Raw genomic sequence first — 26,996 nt, 5'->3', positions numbered from 1 at the left:
AAGATACTTCATATCATAAGTCAAAGACCCATTATAAACTTCGGGATTTAGCATACTGTAGGAAAATTAATAGCCAGCTAGCATTAGCTTTGTCCATGTACAGTTTATGGCCATAAATGGTCAACAGCTGTCGCTATCATTAATTGCAGTAATTAAATAACCGTTTTCACTTACCCAGGAAAACACCTGTCAGACTTAAAAGGGTTAACACATTTCTTCTGTGGATACAAGAATGCCAGCACTTTCCGCAAAAGCTTAGGATGCACTCCATTTTCTTATTTTTTGTAAAGAGGAAACAAATCAGCCAAAATAGTCAACTGATGTCACACCAAACAGGAGCGTAGATGGTGAAAGTACTTGAGTTACTTTGACCACCCTTCAAATAAGCTGTGTACAGCTAGTGCAGCTAGTTTGAAGCTAGTGCTCACAAATATGTAGACCTTATAGCCGTTATAAGGTGTTCAGATGTTCATTAGATCCGGAGGTTTTTGTTTTTTGCTGTCGTTGTTTCTTTGTTTTTTAAATCCTCAAATTACTTGTGACTATAGGGAGCAGTGGCGGTCCTAGCCTGTTTGGCGCCAGAGGAACACTCCCTCTTTTGCTCGTTTCTCCTCCTCTTCTTTTCTATTTTTTCTAAACTGAGCACCTGATGGCTTTGAACTTTTCTTGTCCATCTTCCATTGGTTTTAATTTTGGACTCCAGTATGAACACAAATCCCCCAACTCGAGGATCACCACAACATAACCTAATAGACCTACACCTTAGTTCACAGATTCACTTTGTCTTAGGTGTATTTCTGGGATTTCACACAACCCATGATTCAAATCATGAATACATAATGGGCTTGGATTTACAACATTAAGAACCCGTTCCACGCGTTGTCTATGAGACATTAAATCATCAAAATATAAATTTTAAATTGTTATTGATCCCTTTACCCCGAGTCCTAAAGTGTATATTTATTTTCTTACTCTTCTTATATTTATTGTTTGGTTACTTGCACTGCTGTAACTGGAGCCTCGTCGTCTCTCTATATACTGGACTGTATGTAGCGGAGATGACAATAAAGTTTACTTTGACTTCAGCAGCAAGCAGGCGCAACGAGGGCTCTCGCGCTCACTTTTCGCATATAGAATTTCGAAAAAAAATCGGTCCAAATTGTAAGTGTGTATCATAATGTCTGGTGTTTTCTTGTTTGTTGTTTTGTTTTTATTTTGTTTTATTTTGAGAGTTAGTTATTAGATGCTGCTCCAGCCAGCCACAGAATCCCCCGCAGCCCTGCCCTCTCCTCCCTGTGCCGAAAGCAGCAGGCGCACCTCGCAAACGGAGGGCGCCCTTACTCCCAGGAAATGGGCAATAGAAAACCGATCGGTGCCTATGCCATTCCCAATATGCACTGGCTGATGTCGGGGCAGCATGAGTACGAGCAATTTTTTTATTTTTTTTTGCCGATGCCCGTGATGCCGCCCCCCACCACGATGCCGCCTCGGGCAACCGCCCGTGTCGCCCGTATCAAAAACCACTACTGCTAGGGAGACTCTTATAAAAGCAAAGAAATACAATTTTAAAAACCGTAGAAAAAGAAAAGAAATGTTTGTTGTTAATCCCAGGACCCTAGGACCAGATCCTTGCCCAAGCAAAGGTTTAAATTAACCCCCTGAAAAAAAGAAACTAACATTTCCAAGGCCAAGAAAGCACCGTCTATGGTAAATGTGAGAAGTCACGTGGCTCAGGCAGGAGGATTACCTGGATTGCAGAACTGCACTGCCACCAAGAGGATTGTTGTAAAAAGCACTTCACTTATGTGGACAGTTCATTGGAGATGATAATTTACAGGATGAAGGAAACAAAATGCTGAGGAAAGAGTAATGATACCACAGTGTTTTAGAAGAGCATGTTATACATTTATTATTGAACCAGCTTTTGAAATCCAAAAGACAGGGTAAGGGATTAAAAAAAAAATCATTGCACTACTTAATAAAGTATTACTAGTAACAACTCTCATACAAAATGTACAAATGTTTGTTAAAAATTTCATTATCATCATCAACAGACCTTCAAACGATTTTGGTTACAGATATAATACATAATGAAACTACTATGACACCGCTTTAATGAAAGTTTCATAGAGTTTAAAGGAATATATATCAAACAACCCAACAAATTGCATGGAAAATGAACAGATGCACACTAAGCATACTGGTTGTGCCATTTTCTGAAAAGACATAAATAGTGGGACTGAGGTAATTGCTAGTGTATCAAGCAACGAAAAACTGTCCAACAAAAAACGATTCTAAGACACAAAAGGGATGCGTACAGAAATGAAGAAGAAAAACATTGATTCCCATTGTTTAAATAAGAGTTGTTGTCTTTTTAAAAACGTCTGATAACACTAAAGAAGTGTTTTGGATAAACCAATGTTCTTTCCAGATTCTGGAAAGCAGAAATCCACTTTGAATTAATGTTTCCATCTGATGTGGCAACAGTGAAGAAATACGAGTTCTACCAGGAGAAAATCAGATTGGATAAAAAGGCATGTCAGATGGAAGACACTGCAGGTGCCGCACTGAACTTCCTCTTTACTTTTTATGGCCCATGTTAGCTTGTCATCTTAAAAATATTGACCATTCGGGATTTACATTTGAAAGCCTGATTTGTGCTTGAGGTTTATTAGTTATATCATGACTGATGATCATTATTAAGATACCGAGAATGAACACCTTTGGAAATAAACTGTGGGAATTTGAAAGAACTGATATATTGAGGGTGTAGTAAATACTGGAAAATGATGTTTGAAGAACATCTGTATTTTTTTATGCATTAATGCTTCTTTTTCTTAGAAAAGAGTGTGTATAGGTCATAAATCTACATATTAAAGTGCTGAAGTGAAAAATCCACCAGTGAACCAAAGTAGATTTAACGGTGACCTTATAAGACTCTTTAAACTTCTTCCCCGTGAGTGATGGGGAAAACACTGGAATCGCTACCTGCCAAAAGTATAGAAAGGTACCAAAAACAGACAGTCACATTTTAAATACCATATTCCCATTAAAATTATAATATACTGAGGATTGATGAAATTGTTGAGTTTTAATTAATTCAACCATATTTATCAAATATGTCTTGGAGGAGGAGCTTACTGAGCATGTTGAGATGTTGATAAATATATTTTCTGTTTTTTAAGGGGAAAAAACTAAACCTATACTTGTTTTAGAGAGGAAGGAACAGATGTAGATTCAAAGGTCTAATGTGTGGTTTAAAAAAGAAAGACGCACTGTCAGCTTCCCAAGAACCTTGGTTGTGAAGATCTGAAGTTACCCTTGACCTTCACTGGGTCTAAATCAATCTGAAGTAGAGTGGAAACAATTTAGGAAGTAAATGCACTGTACCACATAGGCTGCATAAATTCTACAGGAGGTGTAAAACTCACATCCCCACAAGTGAAAAGGCTCACACTGCTGAAAAAACACTCGCGCACAGACACTCGGATAGAGAAAATAAAGTGTATTTTTTCACTGTTCCAAAGTAGCTCACTCTTTGTCACACAGTGTACAGTATCTTTGTTTCACCCTATACAGACTGCTCAGAAACCAAGGAATGCAAGAATACACACAGAGAAATTAAACTGGCTCATTCTGCTGCACAATTATAATGAGTCTAGTTAAAAAGGTCAGTCTCTGCACACCAAAAGTGGGACTGCTTAATTATAACCAGAAGAACAATAACGAAAATATAATCTTTGGACTGCCAATTTCCCCCCTCAGTGTTTGTTAGTACAACTATACAGGTGGTTTTCAAATAAGCCTGTTCTTCTCTCCACTACCAGAACTTAACAGTTCACAATTCAGAAGGGTTCATAATGCCTTTTTTTTTTTTTTTAAAATACATACATATATGTCCACCTGCACATGACACTGTGTTGTGGGTGTGTTTTTAAAGGCCATTTATAGTGAGCGTTAACCATCAGAAGAAGGCAGGGTAGCAGGGTCTAATAGTCCAAAAACGGAAGGCCTATGAAGTCCAGTGATGAAGTAAGCACGAGTCAGCAAAAAGTCTCCACACTTCTATAAATGCTGATCCCAGGTGAGAATTACCATTCAGTGTCTGGTGGGATAGAGTGAAGGATTAATGAGCACTGGTCCCAGTTATGTGTAAGCAAAGGCTTGTGGTAAAGGGGTAAGGAAGTTCACTGATTGGTTGGTGGATCCAACAGGGAGTCAGGGATTGTGGATATTTATAGGAGGTCACTCAGAGTCCCGTTGTACCTCAGAGGCATCGGCTCGACAGATAGGACAGGTCCTGTTAGCCTGGGAGAAAATTAAATAAAGAACCTAAATTATTAATGTACCAAATACAAACAGCGCAGCAAATAAAGTGTGTAATTTTTCTGTTTACTGAAGTGATTTACAAGTCAGGAGAATGCAGGCTGCTAGATATAAACACGAGTGAGGCAATATCTGTTTGGAAGTTCAGTTGTCAGTTATTTGCTGTGCCATGACTGCCCTGCCTGAGCTTCACAACCTCAGTGGAATTTATTACCGTTATCCTAATAAAAGAATGTCATCACTCACCTTAAGCCACTTGTCTACACACTTGGTGTGGAACTCGTGATTACAGGGTAATACTCTCAGAAGCTGGCGTGACTCGAAGTCACACATGCACACCACACACCTGAAAGACAAATGTTAGGAGCGTTTTTTACACATGGTCTTGGGCTAACATTTTAAATTGCGCAAACACCTGCAACTGCTCACAAAACAAAAGAAAATCCACGCAAAAAGGTACTCACAGTGTTTGCTCAGATTGATGGTTGTTGGGGTTGAACCTGTATGATGGAAGCTGTTCTATATCTGCTTTAGTTAGACCTCTGGGCTTGGCCTCTCCCAGACGCTCTGCGAGGTTCAACAGGGCCTGAAGATTTCGAAGATAAAGGACATGTTTACAAAAAAAAACAGTCATCATATTAACTGTCGCTTGATTCTACGATGCAGTATTTTCAAACAAAATGAAAAATGTGACAGCTCGACAGCAGTTTGTTCTACCTCGTAGTTCTCCACCTCTCCATCATCCACATCCAGTTCTAGACTGATAGCAGGGGCCACATTTGGAGGCATAGGAAGCACAGACCTATGGTGGATGAAGAGCATGAAGAAGTTTAATACACTGCATTCATTACCATCCTGAGGTACACTCAAATCTCTTGCAAATTCAGCCACGTAGTTCCAACAGAATTTTTTTTAAGAAGGAACTTACAAGAAGTAAGGCAGGAAGCTGGGGTGGTAGGGAGACGGGGGTACTGCCTGTTGAGAACGGTAACGCCGGCTTGTGAATCGCCGAGGCATAAAGTGAGGATAGGGCTAAGACACAGCAAAAGAGATGGAAAAAATGTATTACACTATGGTTAAAATTTTCATGTTACAAAAATCCTACATTGTAACATAAATGAACATCTGATTTGACAAATCTACTCACCACTGTAAAAAGCTCCTGTGACAGGGGGTCGTGGTGTGAAAGGAACTGGAGCGGTGTTGAAGGCGCCAGAGCAGAGGGCGGCTGGTGGTGATGGTGGTGATGGTGGGCATAGCTGAAACCTCCACCCACTGAAAGCTGCTCTCCCAGAAGCTCAACCTCATTTTCAATCCTCTGTAAGGGCTGTGATTAAATGACGAAAGCATGCCAGGCGTTATGGCGGGTTAGACATGTTTGCTGTCCTATTTTTTTTTTCTTTGGAGATTTCAGCAAAATCACAAAACAGCATATTTTAATAACACAATTTATAACTGATGGCTTGACAGTTTAATTAATATTAAAAGTTGTAACTCCAATAATTCGACTACTCTTAAAGAGACACATTAAGACATGTAACATGTAAAATCTTAATATTTGTAACTTGAAGAAAAAAATAAAATGTACACGTCTTGTAATGTGGAATAAGAAACAGAAAAGAACACCAATTTACTCTATAACTTCTCATCTGTAGCTAAATAAAACACTTGGACAAATTAAACAAATATACTGGTCTAGTTTTAGCAACATTTCTTGTATTCTACCTTTAGTATAACAAACAGCAACAGCAACTTTGGGCAAATAACACACCTGTGTTTGACTAGCACTGACACTGTTTAAAGTCTTTATAAAACCGGATATAAGTCACTGCATGTATTGCACACAGCGATATAGGTCATTGCCAGTAAAGCTGATCACGTACCGAACGCGGCTGTTGTGTCTGGAAAGGCAGGAACTGTCCGGGTGTGGCGAGGTGGGGCGGGTGGTGAGACATGTGAGGTGGAGGGTGAAGCAGGAACTGAGGATCACTGGATAGCAGTGAGGGAAAGGCATAGGGCACCGGCAAATGTTGCACTGAACATGCCTGTATCATCTGGAAGAGAGTGGAAGAGAAGAGAGAAATAAAATGGTGGTCACTGTAATATGTAGTCTCACCACAAGGTGGCAGCCACAACTGAGAAAACTAACTAGTTTCCTCAAACAGGAAAGGTTTTGGCACACTTTTGTTGCTCACTTTAGTTTTCTTTTAAAGAAACTGCACAGAACAAAGTGTTTTATTTTTCAAATCAACAAAGAAACCCACACACTCCTACTAACTTTTACACTGTTTTATGCCTCTCACCGGGTGGTAGTGTTGTCCAGTGCTGAAGACCACGCTGCAGGCAGGGACCTGTTGTTGTGAGGAGCAGGTAGGTGGAAGATGCTGACTGCTACACAAAGGCGCTGTGAGACCGTGAGTAGGGACTGGGGTCACCGTGTAGGAGACAGGTACAGTGCCCTGCTGCAGCTGATGAGAAATCACACCAAAGTTGAAGTACAGCCTCTCTCTCTCTCTCTCACACACACACACACACACACACACACACACACACACACACACACGCAGCTTTCTATCATTTTCCACAGAAAATAAAATATTTGCAGACTGACCTGTTCATGCAAATCCATTACCATGGCTCCTTGTTGCTGTTGCGTTGAATGATGCTGTTGCTGATGATGGTGGTGGTGATGGTGGTGAGTGGCCGGGTGCAGTAGTCGCGATGATAGGCTGGGGGGATGGAAAGCTCGAGGTTCCTCTGAACCTACTCCTCCACCCCCAGACGTAGGAGGCTGACTGTAGGCGCTGGGAGTGTGTGTTGGGTATGTCTGCGGAGTGGATGGATGGGGGTTGTGGTGGTAGTTTTCATCCTGGAGCTCGGATGGTGACAGACGAGATATGGGGCCTTGGGTGGGGGGGTGGTGATGAGGAGGCAGGTGGCGAGAGGGTCTGGAGAGACGGCCACGCTGACGTCTTGCTGGTGGACTAAAAAAGGGATAAATAACAGTTTTATATCACAGACCCTGAGGTAAGTTGTAATAGTGGAAGTGTAAAAATAAATAAATAAATAAATAAAAATCTGGAAACTGCCACCTTACCTGCGTCTGTGCCGGGCTGGAGTGAGGCATCTCTCTTGGTGGTAATGTGAGTGAGGATGAGACTGTCTCCGACTTTGGGGTCCTGATTCCCAGGGGCGGATGGGAGGAGAAGGGGTGGATGGTGGGGGTGCAGATGAGGTTAGCTGTTCCAAGACGGACTGACTGGACAGCCTCTGGCGCTTTGGACTGGGGCTTTCCTCACTCTGTAGAGGGAGGGGTGAAACACGGAGGAGGAAAGGGGAGAGGGGAGAAGAGGAGAGAGGGAATGGATATTGTGGTCAGTGACCCATGGAACTCATATCAAATAAATCAATTTCACCATGCTTTTCAGTCCCTCTAGCCTACAATCCATACCATCACATTAGACATTATGTTCCTTTGTGACTAACGGTACTTCCTGTATATTCCATGCGAGCTTACATACTTTGCATGCGTGCATCTGTGAAAGAAAGCATATTACACCACCAGCTCTCGAAGGCCCTGAGGGTTGAAAGTCACTTCCTCTTGGCGCGAGGAAATGCAAACAAAACAAGCACTCACAAGCCCATGTGCGAATTACGAGAACACTCCCTAAATTGGATAGCTTGACAAATTCTTTCTTGCGAAGTCAAAAAAAGTCAACGATACATACACAAAAACAGAGACATAGCTCAGTTTATTAGTCATCCAGGTTTAGACTGACTAATAAGTTATACACCGCTTCAATCCTACCAACTCATCTGTGAGTCACTTCACTTACTGTCAAACAGTGACTCGCACGCTTAGCACTTGGTGAGGCAAGAACACACACATATCCATGTGTCAGTTCTTAGTCACTCTTTTACGAGGACCTTTGCTGTGCTCTGAAGAACACATGGATTCTTTAAGAAACACCACACACACACACACACACACACACACACACTTCCCCATAGTTACCCTCTCAATGCTCCCCCCCTTTCTACTTATTTGATCCCTGCTTCCAGCTCCCCTCTTCGTGGGAGAGACACGTTGTTAAAGTGTGATAAAAATGACTCAGCGGCTGTGACTTTTTAGCACACATACACACAGACACACACATACACAGCTCAGCAACCTTGAGAGCAGTGTGATAGCTAACAGGAAACAGCTGGAGAGCAGACTGCAGAAACTCACACACACACACGCACACAGTTATGGAAACGCCTGCAGACATGCGCAAATTCACATTCACACATGGGCAGCTGCCACCGTTTGAGTTCTACAGCCTATAAAGAACAATAGCTTCTGAAGTTCTTTAGAGGCAAACTCTGCTGTTCAAGAAAGAAAAAAAATGTTCAAAATGTATTCTGACTGCAGGCCCAAACAGAGTATACACTAATGGCTTGCCCATAATATTGAATGTGACCTGGGCTTGACAAGTTTATGGGAAAGGCAAACAATAACTACTACCAGGCAACAAGAATAACAAAACAGTCATCTCCATACATCTCCATATGTTTAACAGAAATGGTGATGCAGGCCGCAGTTTTGAACTTAAATAGTTTGACCATAAATACAAATACCTTTAAAAAACAACAGTTTATTGGTCAGCTCCCTTTCATTAATCAGAATGTTGGTGATTCAACTCCTAGTCTGCATTAGGACTGCCACGATTAGTCAACTAGTCACGATTACGTGGACTATCAAAATCGTCGAAGACTAATTTAATAGTCGACGCGTCGTTTGAAGCTTTGTAAGGTCCCAAAAGACGCAGGAATAAGTAGTAGGATTTAGGAGTGTAATAACAGACTGAAACAGAAGATGGCAGCACTGCATGTACAAGGATGCCAGCTGCCGTTAAACCCCGAAGAAGGAGAAGCGGTGTCCGGTATCGTAGCTGTGTCAGGAACCGCATCCTCTTGTGCCCGCATTTGTAGGCCGATTACGTTACAGCGACACGACGAAGACTGTCCAAATTTGAAGACTCCGACAAATGAGCCCTTCATTTCCCCAGATTTGAAGGATGGGTCCGGGTGTATACTTCGTGGCCCAACCTATCCCAGAATTCATAGCACGGCCCAGCTTACTTTCCAACAATGGCGGCAGCTAGTTAGTTTTAATATTACTCTTGTTATACTTTCTGTGTCACAAAATAAACGTATGACATATTTTCAGGTGAGAATGTAGCTGTGTAAACTGCTCAGTTTATCAAGACACCACATATTTTCAAAAGCGCTCCAACGTTTTCGGAGACGTCTGTTACGATAGCTAGCCGGGGTTCAAGGTTCATCAGAGCCGGTGAGAACACCGGACTCCTGGCAAATCGTTTTCAAACCCACCGCCGTCTTTTGCTACTCAGGTTAAACATGATATATAAGTCACTTACATAACTTAAAAATGTTATTGTTTGGCTTTTTTCAGTATTGTATTTGTTCCTGAGTAAATCGGTTTGGCTGAGATTAAAGTTATAGTTTTTACACAGCTGAATAAACGTCAAGCAGACAACTGATTATCAGAAGTGTGAGATGCTCGAGAATATACTCCGGTGTCCTGTTATATTTTAGATAGCAAGGAGCAGACGGCTGAGTTTATTAAACTCCACCGAAACAATCGGCAAATTTCATTAAAATTTAATAAACTAACATCTTGTCTTTATGTGTGTTTGAATGCATCTTCTATAATCAATAAGACTAGAAAAGCACCATTTAAATGCCAGTAAATTTTTATGAAATAGTGTGCAGGCGTGATTACTTTACTGTAATCACGCCTGGTAAAGTTAGTTCTTTACCATCCCTAGTTACAACAGTGTTTACAACAGTGTTTCTGCCTTTCATCACTGGAGGGCTGGTCTGTACAGTAAAAGCTGGTTAGCAGCTAGAAGCCAGGCTAGAGTAAACTTGTGCACACCGTCATGTTCAAATGCAGTCAATTGAAATCACATGTAGATGGTAACCTGTGTAATCTCCCCATTAAGCATATTTGTTATTTAGAATAGTCATTTCTTGAATATTACATAAACTGGTACCAATATATCAAAATTTTCTATTCTGCCCAGCCCCAACACTAACTATGGTTTCTTTAGTATTGCATGTACAATATTATATCAGCGGACTGGAAAGAAGGAAGGATATTTGATGAAAAAATATAGAAATAAAAAATAGAAATACAGAAATGAGTGTGACTTTGGTATTTGAATCTGTCCAATCAAAGGACTAGAGCAACGTGAGAGAATCAGGGCCCCAAATGAGTGAAAAAATGTGGATTTGGGTGTGCCTCTTCAATTTTTTATATGTCATGTGACTCACCATACACCTTATCATTTGGGTCCAAGATAAACAGAATACAAGCAAGTATGTTGTAACTTCTTTTGAAGCCATGTGATAGCTGAGCAAATCCTTTCCGCCTTATCCCCTGTTAAAATTCATTCAGAACTCTATTTTTAAGGGTTTTCTTCAACAGGTAAGGTGGAATGAACCAAACATTTTGAAAAATAAATACATGAATAAAATGGACAAGGTGCTTTGAGATGGCTTTTGCTTCAGTCTTGTTTTTGTATTACCGTACTACTCTGTAAGTCGTTTTCTAGAACACATCTCGTATTCGGTGCTGTAATGAATTCAGTTTATCTTCAAAGTACGAAATTTTCTTTCGTCAAACAGGCGAACTCGAAACAAACTAAACAAATAAAAATATGAGCCTTGACATGACGAGAAGACTAAGACTTCAGTCACACAAATATGTTTTCATTTTAAAACAAATCTCTGTACATACAAGCAGTGTTTTAGAGTTTTACAAATAATCTCTTGTCTGTACTAACAAGGCTATGAAGGCATATTAAAATGACGACACACATGCATGCTGGGCATGATTGTGACACTGTAAACAAGACAAAAGGGATTTTGGCTTATAGAAAAAACTACAATGAACGAAAAGCAAAAGGTACAAGAAGAAAGGACCTGGACCAAAGATGAGGAGTCGCAAAGCAAATATGACAATCTATTAAAGCAGTACCATAAGCATCATAAATTGGTACAGGAAGAAATGGCAATGGGGGGGAAAAATGCCCACACAAGAAGGATGAAATGCCTAGCTATAATGTTTTGACCCAATTTAATTAGCAAACAAAGCTCAAACAGAAACGTAAGTCTTTTCTGCCTGCTGTCCAGGCTAAAACATAATCCCAGACTGTTTTTGAAACTAAAATCTGTGTTTTTAAATTCTTTTTTAGGATGGACACTTGGCATATATGAAGTACACATTAACAAATTAAACTTATTCCCACTGCTTTGCTTTTGAAACACATTTTTAATCACATTTAAAAGTCAGCAGATTCTTTCGGGAGACGCAACACAACATATGTTGAAGTTCAAGTTGGAATCGGAGTGAAACAGTGAGGATAGGTTATTTGTTACACAAGAAATGAAAAATAAGCTTTTCTCCATTTCATTTTATCAAAACCAGCAGAAGATACTACAATACACCCATTACGGCATTGGATGGAGGGCACTAGTGGTCCACCCCCACCCCACTTTGAGACACTAAGCTCCTCTCTTCCAACCCAACACCCCACAACCTCTCTACCAGCCTCGCCCCAACCCCAAAACCCTAGGGACATCTACTGTGCCCATTTTCATATCTAAGCCAGTCTCCTCTACTCCCCACCCTTCCGAATAACCTCCTACCATCCCCCCTTTCCTTCCATCAGATAATCTAAACCAATCTATGATCCTCTTCATGTGCCCCCTGCTTTTTCCCTGTCTGCCTGCCCTGTCCAAGACCCTTGCTTAAAACATGAGGCCAAAAAAGGTTCTTAGACAGGACATACACATCTTAACAAATGCAGACTATTGCCCATTACTATGAAAGTTTGATGGGCCTGTCTACCCACGTTAGAGGGAGGGGAGCACTGCCAGACAAAGGAGTGTGTGTGTGTGTGTGTGTGTGTGTGTGTGTGTGTGTGTGTGTGTGTGTGTGTGTGTGTGTCCTAAAGCAATGTGTTATAATGTGTCCTCATGTTCTAATTGAGTGCCCGAACTTGTGAACTTATACACAGACACACACATCTGGTCCAAAAACTAAAGCTAGAAAATATGAGAAGAAAACATTCTGACACAAACAAACTGACACACTGTGACAAACTGTGAATCCATCTATGGCTCACACACCCTCATATTCCTTCTCACAGCATCCACAGCATGTTCACAGACCAGAGTGGACAGACATCCTGAAGCAGAAGTGCAGACACACCCTTCCACATTCTCTTTCACCATGTCTACATTTGGGGTATGCATGTATCCACTCTCACCCACATACACATAGCAACTCTGGCCAACAGCTGTTATGGCTTCACTGTCTTTGCTGAGAACCAAAATAAAAGAGAGGCCCAGAGACTGCATGAAAATACAAACCTAAAAAAAATACAATAGAGACCGGGTTTCTCTTTCCTGCCATGAGAGTCTGTTCACGAATTTGCACACTGAGCAAATATGGTCATTTGCTTTTACAGATTCATTAATATTTTGCAGACATGCTCCCACTAGCACTCAAACACTTCTCCCTCCCCCACTTATTTTCTTTCCATCAACAAGATTTCAAAGCCCATTTTGTTTCCTCTGCCACTGTTCCTCCCTTCCTTCCCCTCCTTTCGCTTCTCTCACTCCAACCAAGTTCCACAGCTGGAGGTGAAATCATTAGCAATACCCCCTCCCTGTTTTTGGCCTCGCCTCTCTCCCTCCCCTCTTTTCCTCCAAGCTTTCTGCAACACCTTCCTCAGCATCCTGTCTCGCCTCTCCTCCTTTTTTTTACCCGTTTTCCACTTCATCTGTTAGCTTTTAACACACAACTTCACTTGTGATGATGACTATCATTTACTCAAGTACACTTGTATACTGAAATATTATCAGTAGCACACACACAAACACACAAGGTTTTTGTTTTGTTTTTTTAAACTGGTAGCGCAAACATATAGTTTCTGAAACAAAAAGGATACGCACCCTTAGCAGAAAAGGGAAACTGTTTTTAGTGAAAACACTGCAAATAACGGAAAGAGGCTAAATGCAATATCCAGTAATCAGATTAATCTGCTGTAAACAACTGGACATCAGCTGGTTATTCAAAAGCATGGTATGGTATGCTTCATTACACAAAAGTAAACAACAAATACATGAAACGATGACAGCCTAACTATTTGTAAAGAATAAACTTAAACAACAATCTGCAGTCCTCTCTCACAGATGTATAATGTGCATACAGTTATGTACCACCTCTTAACATACTTTGGCATTTATGAAATGTAAAGCAGAGGCACTGCTGTTTGAGTTTCTCAAGGAGGCAATTGGAGGCAAATGTCTACACAAGAAGCCTCATTGCCTGCTGCTGAATACTAAACACCATCAAGCACTTCTCAGAGCTAAAGCTTCATCTCTGGGAGAGGGGTCATTAAACCAGTACATTTTAAAAGTTTTTCCATTTTCCAGAAATTCTGTGAAAACTTTAATAAATGTCTTTCTTACCTTATCGCTCTCCTCTCCATACGCATGGTCTGGGTGGCAGTGGTAGGACCCGCCAGAGGCTCCTGTACAAAGAAGGAAAGAACATGTAAGGCTTGCTACAAACCTTTCGAAATGAGTAGTTTTTCCTTATTATACCACTTTCAAGTCCATTTGAAGGTCACAATTGATGCCCCTGCATGGTCACAACAAATGGAGGGCACTCAGACATCCTTACTAAGCCATCTCTACACTCCTACGACTCTTTTTCCCCACTCAGACCCTCTTGGATGCAAAAAAAACTACAGCAAAAAGTCTTAAATTGCCCAGAAATCGCCATCATCTCCGCTTGGTAAGTTTAACAAAATTGTATTTGAACAAGCATTATCAGGCCAGGCTAAAAAGTTTCTCTATGTATTTCTCATCCAAAAATACAGAAGCAGCTCATTTCCCTAAAAATACAACGCAAATAGGCATCAGTTTTTCTTATGTACACGGCCATGAAAGTTATTTTTTTCTGTGGTGTACTGTGTATCATTTTACAATATAAACTACAACATAAAAGGAATACCTTTTGGCGTCATTGACATTATAGCCATCATTGTTTGGAGACCTCTATTATCTCCATTTAATCCCTTTGTTGTTATTATTCTAACCCAACTTAAGGCTTTATACACAGCAGCAAAAAACAATGACAACATGTTTGTTTGTGAGAACGCTTGCTGACCGTGTCTACGGCAAAAAAGTGACTGAAACACATATGGCATACTCTTGTCTCACATCAGAGGCAGTAGATGTAGGCACACATGCAAAAACACACACACAAAATAAACACAGTAATCCTGGATTAGAGAAGCTTTCTGATGATACCGCCGCTTCCATCACAGCTAAGACTTTTACTCTTTTGTTTTTCAACAATCCTTTCATCTTTTTATTGTCTTTCCTATTTATTCTGGCTTTTATTTTTCCTTTGTCGTGGGGACGTCTCTCGTCTGAGACGTCCTCACCACAGATGGTGGCAGTGGTATACACACCAAGGGTAAGCACTCCCAAGGGCACTCCAGACAAGACTACCTTTTCAATAAAAATGAACGAATCAAAAGTAAAAAGAAATAGATGCACAAAAAAAAATTACAAAGGTGTTTAAAAAGAGAATTTTTCACCTATCGGCTGTTTGTTTGTGGGATTTTTCCTGCTTACAGCCAGCCTCTTTGAAGAGAAGCTATGACTGACAACAAAGGGGGGAAGAGACAGAAAGAGGCAGAGTGAGGTTTTCACAACTGAATTCCTCAGTCCTTAAAAAGCATTTCCTTTCATACTTCAATCCCTAGAGCAGGACAAATAAATGGATTGAAAAGGTTGAAGTAAGTAAAGCTTATATTAGTGTAGTGAAAACCAGGCTAAAAGGCTATTTCCACTGAGATGATTTGGGACAGAATACTGGTGAAGTATATTCAGGGAGCTCGCCGGCTGCATAGCGGCTCGTCTCTGCAACACTCATTCACTGATCACAATAGGCAAAAATCCAGCTCCCTCCCTGAATGTGGTCTCACTTGCACATTGTCAGAATCCTGTAAATTGACTCAGAAACGAGTCATTCAGTTAGAGTCACTCTATAGAGCACAACACAGAAGCTACAGAGCAGGTTTAAAATGTTGCAGTAACATCGTGTTCACTGTTGGACTAACAGACTGTGCACAATCTTGGTTCTGCTGTTAGGGCACCGAGAAAAGCCGAATGGTGGGATTTGCAGTATGAATTACAATGTGCGAGGAAATGGCAAATTCTTCGACAATATCTAGGACGTTTTAGACAGTACAAAATGGATTTCATGGACACTGAACTACTGTACGAAGGACTTTGTCACATGAACCTTCATTGGCAAGCCACGGACTCTGCAAAGGATGTGACCTTCTTGAATCACCTTTTCCGTGTCTTCAGTCATTTTCGCAAATCCAATGAAGTCCCCAACTTTTCTTGGCATGTGAGGAAGCAGTGGGGTTGAACGTTAAACTGTCTTTGCCCCACCAAGTAAAAAGTCTATGACAAAGAAATGAGTAATATAATCAGCTGCTACTCAAGTAAGTCTCCCATTATAAATAAAGATATAGATAAAGTCCAATTTTACTGTTTTGGACTACAGTTGGTGATGGTTAGTCTTATTCTGCTGTGGAGACTTCAATGAGATTGTTGCAGCAGCACATGAACCAGTTCTTCACCTGGTTTGAGTGGCCCTCCCAGCTCACAGCAATTTTCCAGGGTAAAACAGCACCAGTCCAAGATAGCAGAGTTGGTAGTCAGTTGGTGACAATGAGCATCTTCGGAGAATAATAATATCTTGGACTAAAACAAAAGCAGTCTGGCCAATGAAGCAGTCAGTGTACAACTACAAGAGGCTAGGGTTAGCTGGAAAAACAGCTAACCTGGTTAAAAGCATAATGAACCAGTATTTGTGAAGTAACATTTACATACATGTGGGAAAACAGCAATAGGCTGCAAAGTTTTCTAAACTTAACTTTCAGGTGATTTTGTGTTTAAAAGTGAATTTTGCATAGCTATCTGAACAAGAGGAAGTCGGACACAGTAAGATATTTTGTTGCTAGAATAATAAGTTCAACACACTGCATCATGATGGAGAATTGGGTTTTTTTGACAATTAAATATCCGCCGTGTGAAGCAGATGATATGAAAAACTATGACTCATAATACTAAAGACACAAAGTACTGCTTTAGAGCACCACAATTCATCTCTTGTCTCTTTGAAAGTCACAAAACAAACTTTTGAAAAAACTTTTAAAAAATGAACTGAGTGTGCAGTAACCATTTCCTGCTGTGTGAAATTTAAAAAGGTCTTATCTAAATGAAGGAAAAATGATTGCAAGCAATGCCAGCTTAAGTAACTATGTGGAGAATGAATAGTTTGCAGGCCCCGCCTTCCCCGTGGCTGCAGAAAATTGCCATCGACTTTAGTTGTTTGTTTCACGAAACCAGCACAACAATGTTGGCAGGAGAGGGTGAAGGAGGAGAGAGAACGAGAGAGAGAGAGAAGTGTGGGTGACAAGAAGAGGGCAAAAGGGAGGTGCAGAAGAAGAGGACAGGGCTGGAAACATGCATGAAAAGGTGAGACCACTGAGGAGGAAAGGGAGACAGGAACAGACACGGAGTGGAAGAAAAACGAGTGGAGGGAGAGAGAGAAAGAGAGAAGAGCCAGAGAGAGGGAACAGGGTGGGGGTTGTGGCTTCCCCTCTTGACTGCTATTGATTTTCTGTAAGCCTCAGAGTGCATCAGCTATTTCTATCCATTTCCTTCACCTCTCCCTCCCCTTCTCATCCCTCCCTCCCCCCCCTGCACTCAGCTCAGACACCCTCCTTACACATCCTCCTCCTCCTCACACTCTCCATCACTTCATCACCATCCCTCCCAGCCACCGATCTATTTCCCTATCTGCCGGCCTGTCTCCCTCCCATATATTCCTGAAGCTTTATCGCACGGCACCCACATTTCCTCTTCTTGCCCTATCGCACCATCTCTATCCATGATCTCCATCAGCCTCTCTCTTACAGTCTATCTTTATTCAACTACATCTTCCCGTTTCATGTCCAAATGGAAAAACACAGGAGAGAGTGGGTGAACAGAAATGATAGATGAAAGGATAGATGATAGATAAGCAAAAGGTTTACTTAACAAATCACCAGCTCAACAGTAACAACCAGCCACAGAAGGCTTGCTGCAGAACTTGTATGCATTTACATAGCATTCACAGAAAGTAAGCAAAACTGAACATATGTATATCACACACATACACACGCATATACACACCTCTCACATCACCCCGCCTCCTGAACACATGTCAGAGCACACTTCACACCCTAGCGCAAAGCAGTCAAGTAACAAGCTGATATCCAAGCTTAAAATAGGCGGGCATGTAACGCTTGCCCAACCATTACCTGCTTCACATGCGCTTCATGGCAAAAGAGTGTGTCACGTATAGAAATGGGACTGATTCTACCGTTCTCCCACTTCATTGTCCTCCTACATTTCCTTCCTCATTATCTTTCTCATTATCTTTTTTTGTGTGTTCTGCTGCAGTCCTCGAGGTTGCTCCTCCATCCTGCATTTCTTCTCAAGCCTGAAAATTTACATCCCACAGTCTGCAAGCGTGTGCAGGTGGTTGCACATAACATACTTGAGTGCGAACTTGTTGTGAATATGGGCAACAGTGAGTAACTCACACGTCTATGTTCTTTTTTGAAACCTCATCTCTGCATGCCTACATCAGAATATTATGTCGTGTATGTATAATAAATAGTGTTTGCTGAAGCATCTTTCAATGTTTTTGGATTTAAACTTTTGCCATGGTGAAGTTTGCATGCCTTTGTGTGTGTGTGTGTGTGTGTGTGTGTGTGTGTGTGTGTGTGTGTGTGTGTGTGTGTGTGTGTGTGTGTGTGTTTTACCAAAAGTCCAAAATAGCCACAAAAAAAGCCCAAAACAGTTTAGAAGTTTAGAAGCATGTTTCTTTCAAATTAAGAGTCACTGAGTTCAAATATTAATGTAATCCATTCAAAAATCAACATTGTTTATTCATATTTATTACATACAGGTTAACACACAGATATTTTTTTGCATTGTTTAACTAAAGGGGAGGTTTCTCCATGCTCACCTTAAATAATAAGTGACTAATTTCATGGCAGCTACTTTCTAAACCAGTACATTGCTAGTAAACATAGTTCCTGTCAAAGGCAAGTCTGGTATTTTTGTGAGTATGCCTGTCCCAGTACTGTCTACGTGAGCTCAAATACAGGCTAAGTTTAAACATGAGCACAGTCCAAGAAATGGCCTATGGCTTCTTCCGACATGACAAAATGTTTAAAACTGGATGTGTAAATGTATAAAGTACATTCTTTATGACGAGGCTGGTATTGTTTTGACCTTCTGCATCTTTCAACATAATAGCAAAATGTGGATCTGCAGACACACAGAAACTTTACTGTGCTATGCCATTTGGGTATCTTAACACCCACTGAAGTATACTTTGCAACTGACTTTCATTTCATTATACTACAATACAGGTCAGACTCAAACCCGAGCCACTGAACTCCATGCGGCATGTGGTCGCCTGCTCACCTACTGAGCTAAAGTGGTGCTCCACTACTACACTTTTTTTCTTTTTTGTTAAATCCGTCTCCCTGAACTATTACATCCATTAATTTTCTTGCTCTTGCTTTTAAAGTTTTCTGCTAACCAACTAGCACCAATACTCCCTGTACTCATACCAGCTTGCCCCGTGTCCCTTGTTCTTCTAAACAGAGCCCGCACGACTCTGAGTACTGGTTCAGGAGCCATAATGTCGATATAACCACATCCACAGAACAGAGGACAGTACTACCGCCAGCAGGTTCAATCCAGTGGAGTTGAGAGTCCATTCGCAGGGTACGAGACTCACTGGAAATGAACCTGGTCACACCGCTCCAGTATGCTGCTCTTCTATTATGTATTTGTGACACAAAAAATTTCAAAATTTAAATATTTGCAGAGGAGTTTTATTTCATAATTGATTTAAGAAAGCGCATGCGTTAGAAATAGTGGTCTAAGAACTCAATAGCGTTGCGGCTGATATGAAGCTGGTCTCTAGCTCGACTGTGACGTCATCCTGTCTGTATGCACATGTTTCTAACAGTCCCATTCCTGCTCCCAGCCCACCCAGGCAGCAAGTAAATAAGGCGTGTGCACTGACGCACCAAGTCAGTCGAGTTCATAAAAATACAAAATGCACACAGCGAACCGCTCTTTCACACTCGTTTTCTTTTCTCACTCTACCTTCTGTCTTCAGTCTTCCTCTCCACATTCCCCTCAGTGAAAGACAGAAGCCATCTGAGCAACAGCATTAGGACAAGGAAAGTAATGGGCAGAAAAGGAGAGTGCTAACTGTCTTAATTCTCTACTTTCCATCATAAATTTTGACACTAGTGCCACAAAGTGAGCTCTCAACTATTTGAACTACATTCTGAGGAGCCCATTGGAAATAGCTACTAATAAAATGTGCTTGCTCTCTGTCTTTGGGGCAACTAACACATCATTTATAAGCCAGGATCAAGAGTGTACCCTGGCTCTCTACTTATTAGAGCTGGGATCTGCTCCAATCCCTAACTTAAGTGAAACTAAGCCTCCTGGACATCTTTTATCTCAAATGAAAAGAAAGAAAGTGTAATATTATTTCATAAGCTGGAAGGTATAAATCTCACAGCCCCCAAAAAACCTCCAACTAGATACTGAGTAAATAAATAAGTAAATGAAATTATCTTCACATTCTGACCAATAAAACACCCTAAGTGCAATTAAAATATATATATATTTATACCAAAAACAAAACCCAATTTCCCATTTTTTTAAAGTTTTTTTTTTTCACCCCTGAGAGCTTGAGAGGTGGCAGGAAAGGCTATCAAAACAAACACAGACAGAAGCTTATAGTTCACTGAAATATCTTAATGACTCTTCTCTACCATCCCTACAGCGTGTTCCACCTCTCTGCTGCCCATCTGTATGCACAGTATGTTTAAACAGTTCCTGTTTGCCAAAATACAGCTCCATGAAGCGCTGAATTTTCAATGGATGTAGCCTTTTAGCCATATGTTGGCAAAAGGATGAATGTTTGGAAAACACTCAGCATATGTGTGGACAGCAGAGAAGTGGATTATCCTGCACATGAGGTTTGGGGGTGGGAAGGGTTTTCTTACAGTTACACTTTACAAAACATCCAAAGCAAACTTACTACTTCAATCTACAACTATGCAGATTAAAATATTCAGTTCATGTAAATGAGCAGTCTTGGTTAAAGCAGTGAAAACAAAAGACAAACAGAGGTGGAAAGGGAGAAGGACACATTGAGGGGTAGTGTTGAAATGATCAACAAAGATAAGGATACTCAACTGTTGAGGCACAGAATTGCAACAGAAGCTATTTGAGATTAAAAAGAAATTTCCAAAGGCGAGAATAAGAAAATATAAATCATGAAGTTGTATTACACCCAAATTTCCCTTTGTAGGACAATTAAAGGATTATTCTATTCTGTATGAAGTTGGCTGGGTTTATACTTGTGCTAAGGGTTAATGGTGGCCCTATCATAGTACTTAAAAAGTACAACTTGACATAATATGCCATTTCCCAGCAGCTTACTGAGAAAGGGTTACATGAGCAGGAAAAGAATTTTACAAAAGAGGATATTTCTCGCAACAAAAGGGGAAACACAGGCTTGCAGCCATGATATAACAAAAAGGTACATCCAGAGGACATATGCAATTAAACTGAAAGCAACAGAAGGCCAACATGCAAACACCAGGAGCAAAGTATGCCTCCCTCCCATCCTCCTCCTTAATTCACTCACCATCCATTCCTTTCTGACACATACCTTTACCCACATTCCCAAAGTTAGTGCTTGTCTTGACTTCAGTCAACTGTTCTGGCCTCTTCATGCCTCCAACACTTTTTCAGTATCCACACCTCCTCTCAGGTTGCACACAACTGCTTTGTGCAAGAAAGACATGCTTCCTGTCTATGCTTTGCTTATGGCCGCACCCCTGACGTGCTACGTTTCTTCAACAGCCCTCTTCCTTATATTTGTTCACATCTTCCTTTTGTTATCACTGCCTGGTCTCAGCCTAATCATCTTCCCGTTCCTCATCCCCTGCCTGCAACTGACCTTCCTAAAACTCGTTCACTGTACTTGCTTAATGCAGTCCTATGACTACAAATTCCCACCACTGACTTGTTTTTTAACCAGCTATTGCAGTTTTTGCTCACTCATTGGCTTCCTTCTTCTCTCCTCATACTGACCTTTCTTCAGGAGTTAAGTGACCCTTTGGCATTCTCTCTTACACTTAGTCTCAGAAGCACCTTTTTTCCAAACCAGATCAGAGCCCTTTCCCTTAGATTCTGAGCTAATTTAAGGTCACTTTCCCCTATTCCAAGGATCCTCTCTTGCTGACCAAAGTGACTGCTTTGTTGTTTATTTGGAGTGACAGAGTAGCAGGGAACCCCTGCTACTTGGTCAATCCAAGTGAAAGAGTTTCTCTTCAAACTAGAGGGGGTTGCCTGGGCGACAAGACAAAGGAAAGCAAAAAAAACAGAGTGCATGTTTCCACTTCTGTTACAGACAGAAGGATGGAGAGGACAGGAGTGGAGTGGAGGGGTAGAGGTAGAGTGGCAGGATTGTCCACCTCTCTGCTGCTTTGGGCAATCCATTAAAACGATCCCTCCATTAGACAAATGTGAAGGAGGAAGCCGAAGAAAATGGACCGGAGGGGTACAGAAAGGGTTGACTGATTCAGACGGGAGGGAGAAGTGAATGTGAGTAACAGGACAGACTGTGACAGAGGTGGGTCGCAATCAGGGTAAGATATCAGCTGCTACAAAGGATGTTTTTATCAACTCTGACCAATTGGCAGCAGTCTTAAACATTTTGAGAGCTTTTCTGTGCTTCTCTTTTGCAACCTCAAGTCTTAGTTTTGCAGACATCAGCTCTCTTAAGTCTGAAAACATAATGATTTCCTAAAAAGTCATGTGAACTTTATGACAGATAAAAAAAAAAAGAGGAAAATACCCTTTGCACTGTGTACAATATGAAACAAGTATGAAAGAACAACACATAAAGAGGAAAATGGGAGCAAAATAATTACAACGGGGGACTAGGAGAGTAGAGGAGATGAGTGGAGAAAAGGGGAGAGGAGAGGAGAGTAGGGAGGGGACTGAAGAGTACAGGATATCATTATCTTTCATGTCCAACGCAGGTGACTAGCAGTGGAAGAATGGATTAAGTATCCCTCCTCTCTCCCAGCAAGCAAATCCCATTCTGAGAATGGAAAGAGGGTTTAATAAGAGGTGTGTAGTGGTGGGAAAGGTCCAGCTAGCCAGCTGCTTTACTCTTGTAGGAGTACGTTTAACTATAAAAGTACACCCCCACCCCACCCCCTGCTTCCTGCAGTTAACAATGTAAACAGCACTCAATTAAAAATACATAGAAATAAAACAATAACTTACATTATATTTAAACTGCAATATCTACTAAATGAAAGAAACTTTTATATGTGTGCATTTGTTCTACTGTTAGACTCATCATCTACCTACACAAATGCAGGAGAGAGTAAAGTACAAACACAAATGTGTACATCCACCTGTAGCCTTTCTGAGTATCTGTTCTTTTGTGGGTGTCAGGTTGTGTTGAAATTTGTCTGAACAACAAGTTGGTAAATTTATAGAATTTCTACCCAGGTCCTCCTCCTCTAAATCAAAATCAATTTGGATGGAAATACAATAAAGTCATTCCATTCATTGATTTGAGCTATCCATTTCACAGCGAAGCTACTATGATAGAGTACAGGCAGCAAGTCTCAGTGGGTCGATAAACTCTGAAGATAACTAGAAGCAGTTTGGTGAGACACTGTGACTTGGCAAACTAGTCTATATTTTTATTCTTATTCATATTAATTTGTCTTGGTTCTTCGTTCCTTCCTAAGAACAACATACAGAGACACAACTTTATTTCCTTGGAACTCAACACAAAGGCATACAAGTAACACACACACACTGCTTTGACAACCTAATGACTGAGTGTTCAAAAGAGGCCTCTCTTTGTTTATGTGGGTTCAGCTGTGTTCTTGCTCTCAGTCTTCCAAACAGGTAAATCCAGTCTCTCTAAAGACCTGCTCAGTTTTTTGTGTACACAGATATGCAAACACCTACTGTTTAAAATGTGACAGTTTTTTTGTTTTGTTTTTTTAAGTCATCATCATCTTCATCATTATTACTCTTATATATAACTCAAGCCATGGACTTCAATAGTTTCATTTCACTGTGTATCTCGATGGTGTACCCAAGTGAGGACATATTTCGAAGAGGTGAGCAGAAGTAAGTACCTCCACAAAAAAAAAAAAAACTAGGCCGTCTGTCATATATGAGTTGCTTAGTGAGAGAAATGACTGCAGTCTTAGACATATCCCAAGAGGTAGAATCGGTATGAGTAATTTGTCTGCTGTAATGAGACCAAACCTAAACCCTGCTTTTCCCAGAGTCCTTACATTTTAATGTCAATGACTCAAATTAATTTGCAAAATAAAAACTTTATAAAGCAAAAGTTCCACTACATAACGTCTGTATAAAAAGGGGATTTTGTTTTAGAATGTTCCAATGTTTCTTTAAAATAATAATAATAATAATAATGATAACTAGTAAAATGTTTCCACAACACCCGTGGATACTACCAACTGCAGAAGCATTTTCAAACCTGTGAAGCCAGTTAGGTGTGCTATTAGCTTTAGTGAAAGGAAAACTTTCCCATAGCCTCAGTGAATGTGAAACTCTAGCTGTGCTGCTTCTATGTTATGAAGTTCACAACACTGCACTCACTGTGTTGTGTGAGAGTGCCCTCACATGTATTTAACACCCAACACCAGTCCACACATACTCTAACCAAGTTTGCTTTGCAATGGAGCAAAAACGTCACAGCAGAGGTTACCCAGGTAGCTGTGAATTAAAAAGAAAAGAACATTTGAAACGGAATACAACCTCAGACGGAAACCAAATATCTGTTAAAACAGAGGCCATGGCTAAGATTGTTTACCACTTTGCTCAGCTGATTCTCTGTCATAAGCACGTTTTTTGTATGTGTATGTGCATTTATAACAGTAAATGCTGACTAAATATTGATCTATTCAATATCATAATATATGAGTAATATATGAGGATATTTTAACTCTTGTTCACAACTTCACAACAAGTTGGGTTATCTAGCTACAATTGTCCCTCTAAGAAGCTTTGAAAAAGAACAGACCATACGTAGTTTAGTCAAAGGTTTTGCCTGTACACATTATAAGGCTTGTTACCTAGCTACATCAATATTTGTGTAATTGACTAAAAGTAGACATGCCACAGTGCCTAAAGAAATGCAGTCTGGTTAACTAACTATGCACAGCAGTTCAACTGGCTTGAGGCTACCCCAGTCCAGAGCACAGGCTGCTGTTTTTCATTTGCCTACTGTATGTGCTAACTGTGTATCACATCCACACTATAGCTAAGTGGCAAGAACATAAAACACCCCATCTAATTAAAATACATCAAATGTGTTCACACATGCACAGACACTACAGTCATGCCAAGCCCAGGGCAGTCCCCTCCCTCTCTCTGTTAGCTTCTAAAGAAAGGTATTAGAACACCTCCGCTTATGTCCCTTCAACTCGCATACAGTGTGAAATTAAAAGTCTGAGTGGAGGTGTGACTCGCCTTTCCTTCTTGTTCTAAACCTACACAACCACATACACGTCCATTGACGATGACAAGTGGAGACGTTTACCTGCTGCTGGGATGCGGTGCGCTCCGGGAACAGAAGACAGCCTCTGAATGCCGGGAGAGGCGTTACTTCCTGGGGCTCGCTGCTGGTTCTCCGAGTGGATACTGTGAGTTCCAAGTGGTGCGCAAGCGGCACCGTTCTGCTGCTGTGGGTGTAGTTGCTGCTGCTGCTGCTGCTGCTGCTGATGGTGGTGGAGATGGTGGTGGTGGTTAGATACCATAACTGCGCTGCCGGTCATTCCATTGCCATTTCCAACACCGCACGACTGATAATATCCAGACCGTGAGCGAGATCGAGTCCTTGGAGGTTCCATGGTCATTTGGTGGGGGTGAAGGGGGTGGAAAAGAAAAGAGGAGGACGCTTCTGGGGACTGCGGCGGAGAGCCGTTGGTAGATCCGGGCTGTACAAAGCCCCTCGCGCCGCTCTGGCTGTAACTATAGCCCCCGAGTCCTCTGCCCCCCTCCGCGCCCCCGTACTCTATTCGCTCCGCAGACTCTGTCGCCCCCGCCTCGTCGAATAAATCAGCCCCTTTAGGGACAGGCTCCGGGGTGGAGGGCAGCCGGGGGCAAACTCGAGGCTCCTGAGTCGTTGGCTGTCCAGCGGCTGCGATTGGCATTTCCTTTCGGGGGATTTCCTTCGTTTCTTTTCCTTTTTTGTTCCCTGCGTTTTCCTCTCGTTCCCCTCACCGAAGCAGCTTTTACACACTGTTAAAATGACAAATTAAATGAGTTAGGAAGAGTTAAATCGAGTTGTGAGGTACTCTGTTAACACTGTACATCACAACATTCACCAAGCTGGACTACCTACACAAACAAGTCAAAGCCATCAGTTTCTTTTGACATGCACGTGTGTTGTAATTTTGAGTTAACTGGTAGTTTGGTACTAGAACTTTGCTATTTCATAAACTGGTTCATCAGCTTACATTGTGAATATTTAAGTTTTTAAGTTTCACTCGATTATACTGTTTGGGAATTAAAAATAATAATAATCTACAAGAATGTGACAGGGATACGATTCCTCTCCCGGCTCACCAGCAGCTTTAACTTCACAACAGCAAACGACCACGGCTCGCTAGCTGACGGGAAGCTAGCGTTTGGGGGCGATGCTAACATTAGTGCGCATAGCACGCTGTGGTAAAGGCGTTATGATGCTTCTTCTAACTATATAACTACAGTGTTACCACACCAGCTCGCTTTCTCGGAATCCCAATTATCCTCGAACCGACTTTAAAACAACTTTCGCCACTTTAACCCACATTTAAACTTGTTTAGCCAGCCTGCGTAATGTCGTTCGCTAGCTTGGCAAGCCATACCAACCCCTCCTCCTCTACCGACCAACACAGAGAAAAATCCCATAGCTAGCCACCCACGCCTCGAAGCGCTTTAAAATATTTGGTTAATAGTAAGAAAACAAAACGGTGTTGTGTATAAACTTATTCGTGTGATTTCGCTGCGTTGGGATGAGCCGGTAGAGCTTTCCCGGTTGTATGGAAGCAAACAGCAAAGCGCAGACAGAAACATTAAAAGTGGCCGGTCTAAAATTACAAAGAAAGAACCACGGCTAAAATTAACAGGATCTTAAGGAATGACCCCGCCTCTGTGTCTAACGCTGAAACCGGGTCTATTTCCCCTGCTCTGAGTATTTTTTTAACAACTTACCTTCAACGCGCTCTCCCCGACTGTACTCCCAACTCGGATCTGTCGATAATATTGCGAGCCCTGTCTGTGAGAGTGTATGAACGCGAGTGTGTGAGCCCAGTGTTCGCTCGGTGTCAGCGTGAAATGTGACAGACCGTCAACGCTCAAGT

General features: G+C 41.3%; 1 protein-coding gene across 2 annotated transcripts; it reads right to left on the bottom strand.

Moving 5' to 3' along the window:
- Positions 1 to 1,883: 1,883 nt before the first annotated feature.
- rnf38 (ring finger protein 38) lies at positions 1,884 to 26,996 on the bottom strand. 2 transcript variants are annotated; one of them, XM_004538865.4, is made up of 13 exons: positions 26,848 to 26,996; positions 25,193 to 25,893; positions 13,876 to 13,937; positions 7,424 to 7,626; positions 6,938 to 7,310; positions 6,630 to 6,794; positions 6,210 to 6,380; positions 5,474 to 5,653; positions 5,255 to 5,358; positions 5,044 to 5,128; positions 4,791 to 4,912; positions 4,573 to 4,672; positions 1,884 to 4,308 (listed from the first exon to the last, which is right to left on the bottom strand). In XM_004538865.4, exons 2-13 carry the CDS (start codon positions 25,803 to 25,805, stop codon positions 4,246 to 4,248), a joined length of 2,241 nt encoding a protein of 746 aa, XP_004538922.2. In that variant the 5' UTR covers positions 25,806 to 25,893; positions 26,848 to 26,996; the 3' UTR covers positions 1,884 to 4,245. The 2 variants fall into 2 exon arrangements, with proteins under 2 accessions (XP_004538922.2, XP_076741323.1); XM_076885208.1 differs by lacking the exons at positions 25,193 to 25,893; positions 26,848 to 26,996 and adding an exon at positions 19,669 to 22,681.

Source organism: Maylandia zebra, linkage group LG6 (assembly GCF_041146795.1).
Source record: "Maylandia zebra isolate NMK-2024a linkage group LG6, Mzebra_GT3a, whole genome shotgun sequence".
Classification (NCBI taxonomy): Eukaryota; Metazoa; Chordata; class Actinopteri; order Cichliformes; family Cichlidae; genus Maylandia; species Maylandia zebra.
This window is presented reverse-complemented; position numbering and strand designations above follow the sequence as displayed.